This window comes from Symphalangus syndactylus, chromosome 17, assembly GCF_028878055.3.
Source record: "Symphalangus syndactylus isolate Jambi chromosome 17, NHGRI_mSymSyn1-v2.1_pri, whole genome shotgun sequence".
In the NCBI taxonomy this organism is placed as follows: Eukaryota; Metazoa; Chordata; class Mammalia; order Primates; family Hylobatidae; genus Symphalangus; species Symphalangus syndactylus.
The window spans coordinates 18,135,152-18,153,965 of record NC_072439.2 but is presented as its reverse complement, the minus strand read 5'-3'; the positions used below and the strand labels follow the sequence as shown (position 1 = coordinate 18,153,965).

The 18,814-nt window shown below is 38.0% G+C and overlaps 1 protein-coding gene across 2 annotated transcripts in view; it reads left to right on the top strand.

Moving 5' to 3' along the window:
* The window catches only part of LOC129466044 (zinc finger protein 224), an 87,008-nt gene that overhangs the window by 5,154 nt on the left and 63,040 nt on the right, over window positions 1–18,814 (top strand). The window contains exon 4 of one of the 2 annotated variants that reach the window (XM_055248924.2): window positions 1,337–5,966. The exons of the other annotated variant lie outside the window; for it this stretch is intronic. Coding sequence (XP_055104899.1) covers window positions 1,337–2,550 — 1,214 coding nt within the window. The 3' untranslated portion in view covers window positions 2,551–5,966. Of the gene's footprint in view, window positions 1–1,336; window positions 5,967–18,814 lie in introns of those variants that run through there. 2 annotated transcript variants of the gene reach the window in all.

Sequence of the window (18,814 nt, the reverse complement as noted above, 5' to 3'; positions counted from 1 at the left end):
CTTCATGTTTAGTAATTTGCTAGAAAGACTCTTAGAATTCACTGAATGCTTTTATCCTCAGTTACTGATTCTTACAGGGAAAACATGCATATTATAGTTAACCAAGAGACAAACCAAATAAGACAGAGACCAGGGAAGTACCAAATCTTTATTTTCTATTGTATTCTCCCAGTGGAGTGGGGTATATTACATTGCCAGGATTAGGATGTGACTTAGACACAGATAACTCCCAATCAGGGAAACTTACCTGAGTGCTGGGATCCAGAGTAATTACTGGGGCTCCATTTCATAGCCATGATTGGTTGGTTGATTCCCATGTGGTTATTTAGTCTCCTGGTTCACTGATTCCCTGTGAGGTAAAGCCCCTCCATGAATCACACTGATGTTCTTTCTGATGTGAGGAGTACCACCCCCCATGCCCCAAAGGAGTGGCCAGTCACAACCCTAAATAATATTGTTTCACTATCCAGAGTTACCCAGGTTTTACCTTCAAGCAAAGAGACTCTCCTCAGGCATGACACTTCAAGATCCTAGAGATTACCTCTCAGATGCTGACAACAATGTCCTGACATCTTTCAAGTTAGGTTAACTTCTTTGTAAGGATGTATAACAGACAAATATACAAATTATTTATTCTGTTATTGCTTCTCCTTAAAGTTCCTTTGGATTCATATTTCACTATGTATGTAGTATTTTAGCTTTATAATTTACCACACAAAATTTGAGACTAAAAAATTCACTAGAAATAGCAACAAGTGAAGTGTATATATTAATTTTTTAAATAAGTATTTTATTTCTATCCAGAATTTTACATATGAGACATGGTGTGGTTCTAAATTGATCTCATGCAAACCAGAATCCAGGGTGCACTTGGAAAACAGAAAATGAACGTTCATTAAAAGTTAAATCCCACATCCTAAGTGTGAAGTCTTGAAAATACTGAACAAAGACTTTACTTGTCCACATGTCTTGTTTGGTGTTTTGTTTGTTTCTGTTTTTTTTTTGTTTTGTTTTGTTTTTGAGATGGAGTCTCACTCTGTTGCCCAGGCTGGAGTGCAATGGCCTGATCTTGGCTCACCACAATCTCTGCCTCCCAGGTTTAAGCGATTCTCCTGCCTCAGCCTCCTGAGTAGTTGGGATTACAGGTGCGTGCCACCATGCCTGGCTAATTTTTGTATTTTTAGTAGACACAGGGCCTCACCATGTTGGCCAGGATGGTCTCAAACTCCTGACCTCGTGATCCACCTGCCTCGGCCTCCCAAAGTGCTGGGATTACAGGTGTGAGCCAACGTGCCTGGCCTGCTTGTCCACATGTCTTAATTCTGTGTCCTTATAGGAGGCAAAATCCAAACTGAGATGCAGACTGTTCCAGAAGCAGGAACACATGAAGAATTTTCCTGTAAGCAAATTTGGGAACAAATTGCAAGTGACTTAACCAGGTCTCAAGATTCCACTATAAATAACTCTCAGTTATTTGAACAAGATGATGGCCCCTCCCAGATTAAAGCAAGAATATCTACAGTTCAGACAAGAAAAAAACCTTTCCAGGGTGAAAAGTGTAAACAGTCCTTCAGTGATGTTTCCATCTTTGATCTTCCTCAGCAATTATATTCAGGAGAGAAGTCTCATACCTGTGATGAGTGTGGAAAAAGCTTCTGTTACATCTCAGCCCTTCATATTCATCAGAGGGTCCACATGGGAGTGAAATGCTATAAGTGTGGTGTGTGTGGTAAGGAATTTAGTCAGAGCTCACGTCTGCAAACTCATCAAAGTGTCCACACTGGAGAGAAACCATTCAAATGTGAGCAGTGTGGGAAAGGCTTCAGATGTAGATCAGCACTTAAAGTTCATTGCAAATTACACATGAGAGAGAAACCTTATAATTGTGAGAAATGTGGGAAGGCCTTCATGCACAATTTCCAGCTTCAGAAACATCAGAGAATTCATACTGGGGAGAAGCCATTCAAATGTGAAATATGTGGTAAGAGCTTCTGTCTTAGGTCAAGTCTTAATAGGCATTGCATGGTCCACACAGCAGAGAAACTGTACAAATCTGAAGAGTATGGAAGAAGTTTCACTGATAGGCTAGATTTGCATAAGCATCAGATGATTCATATGGGACAGAAACCATATAATTGTAAAGAATGTGGGAAGAGCTTCAAATGGTCCTCATATCTTTTGGTCCATCAACGAGTCCACACTGGAGAAAAGCCATACAAATGTGAGGAGTGTGGGAAGGGTTACATTAGTAAGTCAGGTCTTGACTTCCACCATAGAACCCACACAGGAGAGAGATCTTATAACTGTGATAACTGTGGGAAGAGCTTTAGACATGCTTCTAGTATTTTGAATCATAAGAAACTCCACTGCCAAAGAAAACCATTGAAATGTGAAGACTGTGGAAAGAGGCTTGTACACCGGTCATACTGTAAAGACCAACAAAGAGACCACAGTGGAGAAAACCCATCCAAATGTGAGGACTGTGGGAGGCGCTACAAGAGGCGCTTGAATCTGGATATAATTTTATCATTATTTTTAAATGACATATAAGTTATACATATTTATGGAGTGTGAAATTTGATACATGTATATAATGTGTGCTGATTAAATCAGTTTAATTTGTGTATCACCTGAAACATGATTTATGTTGGAAAAAATTGAAAATCTGTTTTTTGGATTTGAAAACAAGTTACTGTTGATTATAGTCACCTTTAGTGCTGTAGAACATTTGAAGTAGTGAGGAGTTTGTTTGTTTGTTTGTTTTGAGACGGAGTATCGTTCTATCGCCCAGGCTGGAGTGCAGTGGCACGATCTTGGCTCACTGCAAGCTCCGTCTCCCATGTTCAGGCCATTCTCCTGCCTCAGCCTCCTGAGTAGCTGGGACTACAGGCACCCGCCACCACGCCCAGCTAATTTTTTGTATTTTTTAGTAGAGACGGGGTTTCACTGTGTTAGCCAGGATGGTCTTGATCTCCTGACCTCGTGATCCGCCCGCCTTGGCCTCCCAAAGTGCTGAGTAGTGCGGAGTTTTGAATAAAGTTACAGGATCAAGGGCCAGGGTGACAGAGAGATGAAAAGAGAGGGAGAGAGAGATTTTTCTTGGGACTGGAACATGAACGAACTTAGTCCAGGGGAGGGGTGCAGTCCATCCCACTGCTTGCCACGTTGATCCCGCCTGCAAAGTCAACCTTTTCGATTCATCCTGCATGGATGTCTATTCAGGTGACTCGGATCAGTAAGACAGGGAAACTTTCCACCCATTCCTCTTGGATGTCTATTCAGGCAACACAAGCCAGTAAGGATTAGGAAAGGAGAGGCAAAGCACCCTGAGTAAGAAAGAAGATAGGAAGAGGAAAAGAGAGAAACAAAAAAGGGAAGGGATTGACTGGGCATGGTGGCTCATTCCTGTAATCCCAGCACTTTGAGAGGCCAAAGTGGGCAGATTGCTTGAGTCTAGGAGTTCAAGACCAGCCTGGGCAACATGAGGAAACCCTGTCTCTAAAAAAATACAAAAAGTAGCTGGGCACGGTGGCACACGCCTGTAGTATCAGCTACTTAGGAGGTTAAGGAAGGAGGATCACTTGAGCCTGGGAGGCAGAGGTTGCAGTGAGCTAAGATCACATCACTGCACTCTAGCCTGGGTGAGTGAGACCCTGTCTCAAAAGAAAAAAAAAAAAAGAAAATCATTGGCTGGTAGGGTGAGTGGCCCCAATCCCTGTTGGACTGAACAAAGGAGGACGAACGCGAGAATAAAGATAAAGACAAAAGAGTATATTTGGAAGAAGGGGTCAGGAGGCTCCTTGCTTCTAGTGAACAAGGGCCCTGAGCTTCTAGCTCTCTTTGTATTTATTGAGCAAAGGAGATAGAAGGAAGTGGTTGTCAGTCAGCTGCTTGACTCGGTGCAGGCCTGCATGACTGCATTCTCTGAACAGTAGTCTCCAGATATTTTAGTAGATAACCTCAAGGAGCACAGCACCAGGGAGTGATTGAACTCAGCATACCTTCTGGTGGCAGGTGCAGATATGAGTTTGCCCACGTCCTGCATTCATGATAAACAGTGTGTTGTTTGATCATATAGCCTCACTGGAATGCTGAGTTGGTCACGATCCTCCAGCTTTCAGCTCTCTATAGTAGAGGCAGAGGCAAGGTCCATGAGGCTGGAGAAAGCCACCCGTTGTGGTAACACTGAATCAGAAGTTCAGTCAGGTGATTTTCAATCATGAAGAAATCTTGTCCAGCAGTCCTGTCAGCTCACATGTCTCCCGCTCAGGGAGAGAAAGGTCCCCCATGTCCCATGATCCTAGACAAATCCCCAAAGAATATGCCACCAACCACAGGTTCCTGGGCTCTCTGCAATAGAAATTGAAATGAGACTGAAAGCGTTTTCCCAGACAAGCCTTCATTGGAGCTCATGCCCGGACATAAGGAAGGCAGCACAGAAGAGAATTTCCTGACTCCCTTCAAAGAGCTCATGGGATTGTTTATTTGGCAAAGCGTGGGAATTAACATCAGGGATAGGGTTTGAAGGCCGGGCTGGGCAAAGCACATGACTGGTAGGGCATTCAGGTCAGCATTACCTGGTTGCAATGGTTATCTTGTGTAATGGGCCACCTGGTGGTCTGGGTGGTGGCATCAAGGCTGTAAATCAATTGTTTTGCATTTCATCCTGAAGGGAGACACTCCACAACTTCGGTTATCACCCAAGGCCAGTTCCTGGAATTCTTAGCAGTGAGGTAGAGGTGTGGGTTTTGTGATCATTGGGAACGCATGAAAGAACGCTCTAGTCGGGGTGAACTGAAGCCAAGCCCTGTCTTTACTCTGTCAATAGAACTCAAAAGAGTTCTATTGCAAGTGAAGGAAAGGGTGACTGGAATCACCTAACACAGAGTCACAGCCCCAAAATGAAATCCAAGATGTGTCCAGTTTACAAATCCACATTCATTTACATGAAAGGGAGGCCAATACTGGATGAGAATAGACTCTACCACATTTCAGAGTTCTCCACAGGAAACTATGGCCATGAACCTGTGTGACTATGTACTAAAAAGGAGAAATAATCACTCTTTTTGACAATGACTGAATCCTTATTGTCAAATGGCACATTAATGTGATGATTGGACCTGGTGAGAAAAAAGTAGAAAGTAATCTGGACATGTTTGTAAGACACATGCATATCAGAAGGAGAGAATAAGTCCTATAAATATTCATAGGACTTCCACTTCAGTGAAATTTCCGTGAGTTCACTGATGCAAAACTATTGAGATATTCCTTCTAGGACAGGCGTGGTGGTCATGCCTGTAATCCCAGCACTTTGGGAGGCCAAGGCGGGAGGATCACTTAAGGAGTTTAAGACCAGCCTGGCCAACATGATGAAACCCTGTCTTTACTAAAAATACAAAAATTAACTGGGCATGGTGGTGGGTGCCTGTAATCCCAGCTGCTTGCGAACCTGAGACAGGAAAATCGCTTGAACCCAGGAGGCAGAGATTGCAGTGAGCCAAGATTGCACCACTGCACTCCAGCCTCAGTGACAGAGTGAGACTGTCTCAAAAAAATAAAGATACTCTTTCTAATCTAAGGGGTAGGGCAAGTAGCATATGATGCTTCCTAAAACCAAAAAAAGTGTCCCAATGCCCAGTGGCCCTGCTCAGCTTTTGGAGGCTACTTATTCTTCATTGTGGTGTACTACTCTGCTTTTTATGAGTGACCTGAAATCATTTTGCCTCAGTTGAGACAAGGTTGTGCAATATGTCCCAGCTGTCATATAAGCTTCTCTTCCAGTAGGATGCTATGATCCAGGAGATCCACAAGTGACTGAAATATCAGAAACAGATAGTGATGTTTGGAGAGAGTGGCTGGCCACAACTGATGAATGAAAACACAAACACATAGAATTTTGTAGTGAAGCCCTGAAATCCTCTACGTATGTTTACTCTCTCTCTCTCTTTTTTTTTTTTTTTTTTTTTTTTTGGGTACAGATGGAGTCTCACTTTGTTGCCCAGGCTGGTCTTGAACTCCTGGCATCAAGCAGTCCTCCCACTTAGTAAAGACAGAGCACTTAACCATGGGCTACCAAATTAGCATGTGAGCCAAGCTTTCCATTATGAATTGGGTGTAGTTGGCCACTCCATATCTTTAAATTGTATGTGCACATTGGTATTCCACTTGGAAGTGGTATATACGAGATTGGGTTGGAGCAGGTCCTGAAGCCACAGGTAAGTGCCCCTAAGGCCCATTGTTCCTACTTCTGCTACAGTACCATCAGAATGAGTGAACATGAAGATAAGTCATAGGAAATTATTGTGTCTCAGAAGCAAAAAAAAAAAAAAAAAAAAAGAAATGAGTAAAAATACATGAAACCCAAGGAACCATATATGCATCATAGGTGTCCTAGGAGGAGACAGAAAAAGTCAAAGAGAGCTTTACAGAAACAAAGGCTGAAAACTTCTCATATATGAAGAACACATTATTCTGTAAATCCAAGCCCAATGAATTTCACATAAGATAAAATCAAAGAGACCCAATTGAGACATATTATTAAAAATTATTGGAGGACAAAGACAAACAAAAATTTTGACAGCAGCAAGTCCAAAACGACTTGTCATGTACAAAGAATCTTCAATAAGATGTCAGCAGATTTTCAGCAAACATCTGAGGATAGATGATGTATTCTCTGCTGAAAAAACCAAAAACACACAGTCGTCTACGGAGAATTCAATATTCAGCAAAACTGTCCTTCAAACATGAGAGATAAATTAATACTTTTCTAAAGAAACAAAAGCCAAGAGAGTCCTTTACCAGAAGACAATTTATATGAGAAGTTATAAAGGGATGCCATCAAGTTGAAGTGAAAGGATGCTAGACAGCAACTTGAAACCATATGAAAACATAAATATCTAAAGTAAATAAAATTACATGAATGATGTAAAACTCACTATTTTTGTAATTTTAATTTTTACTCCACTTTTTATTTTGTACACTATGTAATAGGAAAATGCATTAAAATGATTGTAAATCTATGTGAATGGGTACACAATATGTATAGTTGCAATACATGATACCAGTCACATAACATGAAGGGAAGCAGAAGTTGTGAAGGGGTAGCGTTTTTGCATGTGACTGAAGTTAAGTTGGTATCAATTTTAAATAGATGGTTATAACTTTAGAGTGTAGCATGTAGAATGTTATGTTTCTTCAAATAAAGAAAATATCAGTGAGACACACAAAGGGAAATGAGAAGAGATTCAAAACGTATCACTACAGAAAAAGGACTCAATATAAAGGAAGGCAGTAATGGAGGAAATTAGGGGCAAAAGGCAGTAATACATTTAAAAAATAACAAAATGGTAAGACCTTTCCTACAAATAATGAGTTTAGTGTAAATGAGTGAAACTCCTCAACCAAAAGATGTTGACTGGCAAAACCATTGAAAAAAACAGTATCCAAGTGTATGCTCTGCACAAGGGATATGCTTAAATCTAATGACATGCATGGATTGAAACTGAAAGGATGGAAAAAGTTATTCCATATAAATAGTAATAAAAAGAGAGCAAGAGTGGCTTTACTAAGGGCTAAATTAGACTTTAAGTGAAAAATTGTTAGAAGAGACCAAGAAGAACATTATATATTACTAAAAGGATGATTTCACCAAGAAGATATAACAATTATAAACATATGTGCACCAAACATCAGAGCTCCTAATTATATGAAGCAAATACAGAATTGAAGAGAGAAGTAGCTGCCCAATAATACAGTTGACTGTGAGCCACATGGATTTGAACTACATAGGTACACTTATGTGTGAACTTTTTTCAACCAAACTCAGATTGAAAATACAATATTCATGGGATGTGAAACCCACATATATGAAGGGCCAAATTTTTATATACATTGGTCCTACAGGGCTGACCACAAGACTTGAGTATGTATGCATTTTGATATACCAGGGTTCTCGGAACCAATCCCTCACATATACTAAGGGTCAACTGTACTAGGACACTTCATACCTCACTTTCAAATAGGCAGATCAAAGATAAGTAAGAAAAACAAACAAACAAACAAACAAAGATAAGTAAGGAAATAGAGGATTTGAAGAATATTATACACAAAATTGACCTAAAACACATATACAGAATAACCCACACAACAACAACAGAATATACATTTTCTCATTTGCACATGGAATATTCTCCAGGATAGCTATATATTAGGCCACAAATCAAGTGTTAATAAATTTTAAATTTTAATACAATAAAATACATTTTTTCCAATTACAATCTAGATCACAAAAACTAGAAATGATAGCAAGAAAAGTGAAAGTTCACAAGTATGTGGAGACTAAACACATTCTTAAATAACCTATATGTCAGAGTAAATTAGAAGTGAAATTAGAAAATATATGGAGACCATTGAAAATAAAAACAACGTGCCAAAATTTATTGGATGAGGTAAAAGCAGTAGTAGGTGGGAAATTTGTACCTGTAAATGCTTATATTAAAGAAAGAAATACATTAAATTCACAACCTAATTTTATATTCATGAACTACAAAAAGGCAAAGAATTTGAACCAGAAAGCTAGTAGAAGGAAAGAAAGAATACTGATTAATGCAATGACAAATGGAGAATAGAAAAACAGAAAATTAACCAAACCAAGAGTTGGTTATTCCAGAAGATTAAGAAACTTGAGAAACCTATAGTTAGACTGACTAAAAAATAGAGAAGCCTCAAGAAACAAAATTTACACACAAAAATGTGAACATTGCTGCAAATTTTAGAGAAATAAAAATGATTATAATATAGCACTATCTTTAATTGTATGCCAACAAATTGGACAACCAAGATAAAATAGACAAATCCCTTAAAACATATACCCTACCAAAAATGGATCATGAAGACAGAAAATCTGAGTAGATCCTTAACTAGTAAGGAGATTGAATCAGTAACCCAGTGCCTCCCAACAAAGAAAGCCCAAAACTAGGTGGCTTCACTGGTTAATTCTTCCATTTAAAAAAAAATTTTATTTTTATTTTTAGTAACCCTTATTTTACTTAGTAAGAATTATTCCAAACATTAAAGGAACATTTAACACCATAACTCCTCAACCTCTTCCCAAATAGGCAAGAGGAGGGAACACTTCCTAGTTCCTTCTCTGAGGCCAGGATTACCATGGTACCAAACCAGACAAAGACATTGCATGAAAATTATACATCAACATCCTGTATGAATACTGATGCAAGACTCTATCATAAAATGCCAGCAAAATTCAGCAGCATATTAAAAGGATTATACTCAATGACCAAACATTTATTCCTGGAATGCAAATATAATTTATGACTCAACATACAAATATTAGTGTATTATGCTGCATGAACAGATTGAAAGATAAAAAATATAATCTACATGATCATATCAGTGAATACAGAAAATTCATTTAACAAAATTCACACTTTCATGGTTAAAATACCACTCAACTAAAAAGAAAAGAAACTATCTCAACAAAATAAAGGCCAGATGTGGAAAATTTCAAGAGCTTATTTTCATATTCAGTGGTGAAGGACTGCAAGCTCTTCTTCTAATATCAGGAACACAATGAGTTTGCTCCACTTTTCCACCTCTAGTCAACATAGTATGGGAAGTTCTAGGCAGAACAATTAGGTAGAAAAAGGAAATAAACCTGTTAAAATTGGAAACATATAAAACTGTGTCTATATGCTGACGACATGTTCTTATAAACATAAGTTATACAGAACACACAAGAAAAAAACCTCTTAGAGCTAACAAAGTCAAAAAGTTGCAGGAAAAATACCTGTATAGAAGTAGTTTGTACACAAAAAAAAATCTGAAAAGGAAAATACTTACCTTGGCAATAGCATCAAAAAGAAACAATTACTTAGGAATTGTCATAACCAAGGACAAGAGAAGCACTTAAACACTGAGCTCTGCAACATATTACTGAAGGAAATTAAAAGAGGCACAAATAAATGGAGGTATATCCATTATTAATGAGTTGAGAGATAAATTACAAGGCAGTAAATACCACCTAAAATGGTCTACAGATTCACTGCAATCCTTAATGTAATCACAATGATTTTTTTTCAGAAATGGAAAAATCCACCCAAGATTCATGTGAAATATCAAGGGATGCTCTCTCCCACGGTCATATCCTAAACCTTGTCACTTCCTAGAAAATACTCTTCGGTAATAATTTGCAGCACTAGTCTGCAACAACTTTCACCTGTATTGCCACCTGAGTCCCATCAGCATTCTTGCATCAATAATCTTAGTACCTCGCCAATACCTACAATCCACTGAGGCTATCACCTTTTTGCTCTCTTAATCCCTTATGTCCTCACAGCATCTCTTGTCAGGAGAGGACTGCTCACTTCCACTTCTATCTTACTTCCCAGAATATGTCCCATGAAAATCTCTAGCTAGACAAAGGCAGAGAAAGAGAATTATTTGATTTTTTAGGCTTTATGGAAGAGAGAGGAATGGCAATAGGGGTTTGGAGTAGGCCCTGCAAGCACTAGTCAGTAGGGTATATCCTGAATAAATAGTGGGTAAAGGACATTTGTTGCGATGCTCTGTCCAAATCCACTTCAGGAAAGCCTGCCACAGAGTTAGTCAGAGTGATGTTTTATTAGAATGATGCTGACCTCCATGTTTTTGATTTTTGAATTATTCTCACGCTTTGGAATTAAGGAATTTCTCATTATAAATTATGCTTTAGATACTTTGTGTATAATCACCCTCTTGGTTTCTAAGCACTGCTGTCGGGTTATACAGGGCAGTGAGTGGACACATCTGTGAAGCATTAACTCTGGGCATTGTGGTGAGTGTAATGGTAGAAGTATTTTCAATGTGTTGTGAGGGAAGGGAATATACCAATTCATGATAGGTGAGTGGGCTATTGGTATAACTGAAAGAAGGTCCAGCTGCTTATCTCTTACAGAAAAAAGCCAAAATAACAAAAGGAAGGTGTGATAAAAAGAGTGAATTTTATTACTGGTTGCCAGCAAGGGAAAGAGTAATTGGAATCTTTTCCAAAAGTTGCCACTTTTCAATTTCTGGAGAGAGGGCCACAGTTTAAGAAGTGGGCTTGGAATGCAGAGAGGTAAGGGGGGTTAGGAGGTACCTGATGGCATGTCTCGCTCTGATGATCTTGAATTATTGTTGCATCTGGTGAAGGGGCCAGCGCCATCATGGGCTCAATCAGGTTATAAATTAATGGTAGTCAACCTTGCAGTTCATCTGTAGCCAGGAGGAGAGAATTCCAGAGCTGCCTGATCCTCATCAGTATTCTTCCCCTGAAGCTTCTAAGGAAATATATGAGCAGATAAGTGAGCATGGTGTGAGCTTAACAAGCATCCAGGTAAATAAATGTGCATAGGGCATGGAAGCATAAGGTGGGAAAAAGAAGGGAGTGGAGTTTTAAAGCAGATTTGGAGGCTGTACTTCAACACGAAAGAAAACACATCTATAGTTCGTCTCAAAGCTACGTCTTGAGACTGGGGAGAAGGGGGAAATAAAAGATGGTTTTTAAAATGTAGTTTGAAGCTAAGGTGCTTGGTTACATAGGCCCCAAAATACTATTAGGCCAACCAGCCCAACCTTGCTTAAACTTGAGTAATGATTCAAATATCATAAAATGCATCACTTTAAAATGTATCCTTTAGTGGTTTTTTAGTAAATTCCCAAAGTTGTGCAACTGTCACTACTCTCTAATCTCAGGTTTTTTTAATCGGCCCGGAAAGAAATCCCCTGTCCATTGGCAGTCACTCCCAATCCTCGTCCTTTCTCCACCAGCTCCTGGCAACTACTATTCTACTTTCTGTTTCTACAGATTTGCCCATTCTGAATATTTCATGTAAATGAAATCATACAACGTGAGCTCTCTTCTGAATCCCATCTCTTAGCTTTCATTTCTCTTGGTGTATACTTAGGAGTGAAATTGGGTAATAAGCTGTATTAGTCTGTTTTCACACTGCTGTAAAGTACTACCTGAGACTGGGTAATTTATAAAGAAAAGAGATTTAATTGACTTACAGTTCCAAGGCTTAACAGAAAGTATGACTGGGAGGCCTCAGGAAACTTACAATCATGGTGAAAGATGAAGGAGAAGAAAGCATTAGAACAGAAGAGAGAGAGCAAAGGGGAAATGCCACACACGTCCAAACAATCAGATTTCATGAGAACTCACTCACTATCATGAGAATAGCAAAGGGAGGTGGAGGTTGCTGTGAGCTGAGATGGCGCCATTGCACTCCAGCCTGAGCGGCAGAGCGAGACTCCGTCTTAAAAAAAAAAAAAAAGGGCCGGGCGCGGTGGCTCACGCTTGTAATCCCAGCACTTTGGGAGGCCGAGGCGGGTGGATCACGAGGTCAGGAGATCGAGACCACGGTGAAACCCCGTCTCTACTAAAAAATACAAAAAATTAGCCGGGCGCGGTGGCGGGCGCCTGTAGTCCCAGCTACGCCGGAGGCTGAGGCAGGAGAATGGCGTGAACCCGGGAGGCGGAGTTTGCAGTGAGCCAAGATCGCGCCACTGCACTCCAGCCTGGGCAACAGAGCGAGACTCCGTCTCAAAAAAAAAAAAAAAAAATTCCTCAGAAAAGCAGGGATTGATAATAATCAGTTGTGTTATCTTTTTGTAGTGAAATAATTTGAAATTCACAGGAAATTGCAAGGGAAGTACAGAGAAACTCCCTGGGTCTTCCATCTACATTCTTAATTACATTTTACATAATTTTAGTAAAATATCAAAACCAGGAATTCAATATTGGTACAATATGTGTGTATACTACTTTTATTCATCGTATTTCATGTAGATTTAATGGAATCACCAAGACAGTGATGATACAGAAAGAACTATTCCATCACCACAGAGATCTCTCTTGAAGCACCCCTTTATAGTCAACCCAACTTGTGTCCCCACCATTCATTATCCCTAGCAACTACTCATCTGATGTCCATCTCTACATTGTCATTTTGGGAATGTCATATAGATGGAATCATGTATTACGTACTTTTTCAGATTATCTTTTTACTCAGCATAACACCCTTTAGCTCAACTTGTCTAGCCAGTGGCACACATGCAGCCCAGGACGGCTTTGAATGTGGCCCACTACAAATTTGTAAGCTTTTAAAAAACATCACGAGATTTTTTTTTTTTTTTGCTATTTTCTTTTTAGCTCATCACCTATCATTAGTGTTAGTGTATTTTGTTTAATGCTGTGAATATCTGTTTCTGTGTTCAAATACCATCCATAACTCTTCTTGAGTGAATTGTGTCTTTGTGTTTTTTGCTCCTTTTCTTCTTAGACTATTTTATGGTTGAGTTGTGAAAGTTGTTTATATATTGTAGATATAAGTTTTTCATCAGATATGAGATCTGCAAACACTGACAAAGCTCTAGGTACTGAGAGTTTTCCTACACTGTCTTCTTAAAATTTTATAATTTTAAATTGATATTTCACATTTACATCTATGATCCAACTTGACTTAATTTTTAAATAAAGTCTCAGATTCTTTTTCTTTTTTGCATATGGATGTTCAGTTTTCCCAGCAGTCTTTGATGAAAACACTGTCCCATTTCTATTTATTTGCTTTAGCATTTTGGCACAAATCATTTTGTTATAGTTGGTTAAGGTCATTTCTGGGTTATCTATTGTGTTCCACTGATCTGTGTGTCTATACTCAGAGAATGTTACTCTGCCTTGGTTAATGTAGATATATAATAACTCTTGACATTATTAGAGTGATTCCTCCCACTTTATTCTTCTTTTGCGAAGTCATTTTAGGTGATCTAGTTAGTTCCTTTGCCTTTTGATATGAATTTTTTATCTATTAGAAAAACTTGCTGGCCAGGCGCAGTGGCTCACACCTGTAGTCCCAGCACTTTGGGAGGCCAAGGCAGGTGGATCACCTGAGGTCGGGAGTTCGAGACTAGCTTGACCAACATGGCGAAACCCCGCCTCTACTAAAAATACAAAATTAGCTGGGCTTGGTGGCGCATGCCTGTAATCTCAGCTACTCGGGAGGCTGAGGCAGGAGAATCACTTGAACCTAGGAGGCAGAGGTTGCAGTGAGCCGAGCTGGCACCATTGCACTCCAGCCTGGGCAACAAAAGTGAAACTCCATTTCAAAAAAACAAAATAAAACAAAACATAACAAAACAAAAAACAAAATAAAACAAAACATAACAAAACAAAAAACAAAAAAACAACTTGCTGTGATTTTGATAGTAATTATCAAAAAGCTGTGCATCCATTGGGAGAGAATTGACATTTTTACTATGTTCAGTTTCACAATCTATTAATACAGAATATCTCTCCATCTATTTCATGTTGTTTAATTTTTTTCATCAGTGCTGTAATTTTCAACTTGCATCCTGTGTAATTCTTTTGTCAGATTTATACCTGAGTATTTAATTTATTTTGGTTTCCATGTGTTTATTGCCATTATAAAGAAATACAATGGATTTTGGTATGTTGGTCATGTATCCTATGATCATCCTGAATTCACCTATTATCTAGGAGCTGAGGGAATAGGAAGACTTCACACTGTAAATATGACAATACTACCCAGAGAATTATACACTTTTCATAGAATCTTTATCAAAATCCCAACAGCATTTTGTGTAGAAATAGAAAAGCCAATACCGAAATTCATATGTAATTGCAATGGCCACAAATGGAAAAATCAATCTTGATAAAAATGAACAAAGTGGATAACTTGCACTTTCTGATTTCAAAACCTTTTACCAAGCTATAGTAATCAAAACAATTGTTTTATCTATTTAAAGAGATTCTAGCATACAAAGTTGTTCTAGCATACAAAGATATATATATATATATATAAAGAGAGAGAGAGAGAGAGACTAATGGACTAAAATTGAGAGTCCACAACAAAACTCATAAATCTAAGGCCACTTTATTTTCAGGAAGCATTCAAGATTACTTTATGGAGATAGAATAGTAGCCAATACTGCTGGGATGCTGATACATAGACATGCAGGATAATGAAGTTAGGTTTGTACCTCACAGTATACTTAAAAGTTAACTCAGAATCCATAAGTGACCTAAATTTAAGAGCTTAAACTATAAAACTCTTAGAAATAAGCATAGAGATAAATCTTCCTGACTTTTTATTTGGAATGGATTCTTCAAAGAGACAACGTGAGCAGACGCTAATAAAAAATACATAAATTGGACTTCAGTTTTTAAAAATTCTGTGCATGGATATACATGGTCAAGAACACGAAAAGACCATGCAGCATGGGTTCCAGTATCCAGAATATAACAAGAATTCTTATACCTCAATGAAAAAAATTGAAAGCACCCAATTTAAAAATGGGCTAAGGACTGCTGGGCATGGTGGCTCACACCTGTAATCCCAGCACTTTGGGAGGCTGAGGCGGGTGGATCAGGAGGTCAAGTGATCGAGACCATCCTGGCCAACATGGTGAAATCCTGTCTCTACTAAAAATACAAAATTTGCTGGGTGTGGTGGCGCATGCCTGTAGTCCCAGCTACTCAGGAGGCCGAGGAAGAAGAATCACTTGAACCCAGGAGGCGGAGGTTGCAGTGAGCCAAGATTGTGCCACTGCACTCCAGCCTGGGCAACAGAGTGAGACTCCATCTGAAAAAAAAAATGGGCAAAGGACATACATGGGCATTTCCAGTATACAAGTGACCAATAAAGGGCTCGACACCATTAATCATGAGGAAAATGCAAATCAAACCAACAATAAGATATCACTGACAACCACTGTGCTAGCTATCATTTCCAAAAATAGAAAATAATACATGTTGGAGAGACTGTGGAGAAATTATAACCTTCACACGTTGAAGGTGGGAACATAAAATGGGGCAATTTTTCTGGAAAACTGTTTTGTGATCTTCATAGAATTACCCTGTTAATCACTAATTTCATATCGAGGTATTTACCCAAAAGAACTGAAAGCAGGTAATGGAATAAATATGCGTATAGGAATGTTTATAGTAGCACTATTCACAGCAGCCAAAAGGTGGAAAGAACCCAAATGTCACCAGTAGATCAATGGATAAGCAAAATGTAGTATAAGCACAGAATAAAATATTATTCCTGTATAAAAAGAAATAAGGTACTGATACATGCTATGATACAGATGAACTTTAAAAACATTATGCTAAATGAAAAGGGTCAGAAACAAAGATCCCATACTGTGTGATTCCATTTATATACAATGACTAAAACAGATAATTAAATAAGACAGAAAGATTTGTGTTTGCCAGGGATAGGGGTATGGCCAATGTGAGTGACTGTTTAGTGGGGATGGAGTTTTCTTTGGGTGATGAAATGTTTTAGAACTTAAGAGGTCGTGGTTTTGTATTTGTACTAGGTACCCTTGCCATTAAATTATATATTTTAAAAATGGTTAATTTTATTTTTTGTAAATTACACTTCAAGAAAACTTATTTAAAATAATAAAGACTATGTTCAAAATACCTGGCATAGCAAAAAAACATAGAAGCACAGTCAGAGAAAACTTAAACTATTTTTTTAAGAAAACATTTGGAAGATATAATGTTAATATTGTAAATGTATAAATAATACTTAAAATTAAGGAGAAAAGACCAAAAGCCCAATAGAAGATGGAACAAGAGATTTGTTCAATTTCCAAAGAATATAATAATGGTCCTTGAAAATATGCAAAGATGAGGTGCAGCAAACCACCATGGCATATATACCTATGTAACAAACCTGCATGTTCAGCACGTGTATCCCACAACTTAAAGTAATATAAATAATAATAATACTTATTATAATAAAAGTCATAACATTTTAGAGGGGGAAAGAAAATTAGAGATTATCTTATACAACTTGGTTATTTTACAAATGACAAAGCTGTGTTTCTAATTCTTTAACTTGTGAATAAATGTGATGAATAAATGTGAAAAAAAGGAATATAGGCCTGACTGTGACATTTACAGGGTTCAGGGCAAGAATACAAATGGAGGCCCACCTACCACATGCCTTGGTATTTAAGTCTACAAAGCAAGCTAATAACATGTAAAATAAAATATGTTCTACCCTTCTAAAAAAAAGAAAATATGCAAAGATGTTCCATGTTATTTACAAAACAATAAATACAAATTAAAAATACATTTAGATACCATTTCTTACCATTAGATTGGGAAAACTTTAAAAACATCAAAATACCACATTCTGTTAGCTAGTGTCAAGGCAAGACATTCCTCATACATTGCTTCTGGAAATGAAAAATAGTATAAAAATATAAAGGCAATTTGACAATATGCAACAAAATACACTTCTATTCCCATTTTGGCCCTGAAATCCTACTTTTTGAAATGTACCCTTAACATATATCTTCAACAGGGAGAAAATATATAGTATGAGTTTATGTATCACAGCATTATTTGTAGTAATAAAATATTGGAAACCACTGAAATGCCCATGAATGGGTGCAGTATTGAATAAAACACACAATGGAGTTTGTGGAGTTGTGAAAAGCATGTACTCTATATGAAGTGATTTTCCAGGATGTATTGTTGGGTGACCATAGAAGGTTTAGATGAATGCTACCTTTTGTTTAAGTAAACAGGGAAAATAAGAAATCTACATGTTTTCTGTAAAAACTGGTAATGATAAACCAGAAAATAATGAAATTGGTTACACATGGGTATTAGGAGTCAACATCGTGGAAGTGGTGTGGTGGAAAGGAGGGGAGTGAGTGGCACTTTTCTGAGAATAACATTTTGTATAGTATTGACTTATGGGAATATGTTATTGACTGACATACTCAATAATATGAAATCAAGAATGGAGATAAACCAGGAAACTTAAAATCAAAGAATAACAGACTAACCTAAATGAATTTCAAATCAATAACACAATCAGAGTAAAGATGAAAGCAAGAAGTCATTTAAGTATCATATTAAATACAGTACAGTATTTTGAGTATATGTCCTCAGCATAAAGACAAAAAGAACTGTAATGATGTTGAACTCTAGTTAGCTGAGTTATTTTTACAATAATATGACTTAGTAATTATGAAACTACCTGATGCAATGGTTTAAATGTTTGTGGCCCACTAAAATTCATATGTTTAATTCTTTACCTCCAATAAGATGGCTTTAGGAGGTGGGGCCTTTGGAGGGTGATTAGCTTATGAGGGCAGAACTCTTATTAATGGGATGAGTCCCTTTGTAAAAGAGACCTGAGGAAACTTGTTCATCACTTCCACCATTTGAGGACATTGCAACAAGGTGCCACCTAAGAACCAGAAAGCGGCCCCACTTCAGACATAAGATCTCCCAGTGCCTTGATTGTGAGGAATAAGTTTCTGTTGCTTATAAGCCAGCTAGCCCATGGTTTATTGTGACTAAGAATAGTGGTATTGAGAAGTGGGATTGCTGTTGTAACAAATATCTAAAAATGTGGAGGTATCTTTGTGACTGTATAATGGGTAGAGGCTGGGAGACTTCTGAAATGCATGCTAGGAAAAGCCTACATTGTCATGATTGGACTGTTAAAGACAATTCTGGTTAGGGCTCAGAAGGACAGAATGAGAGCTAGAGAAAGCATCAGTCTTCTTAGAGTAAACCTATGTGGTCACGATCAGAATGTTGATAGAAATATGGACAGTAAAGGCCATAATGATGAGACGTCAGTCAGAAATGTGGAACATCTTATTGGAAACTGAAGAAAGCAGGGTTCTTGTTATAAAGAGGCAAATAATTTGGCTGAATTATATTCAGGTCCTAGTGTTTTGTGGTAGGTAGAACTTGTGAGCAATGTAATTGAATATTTAG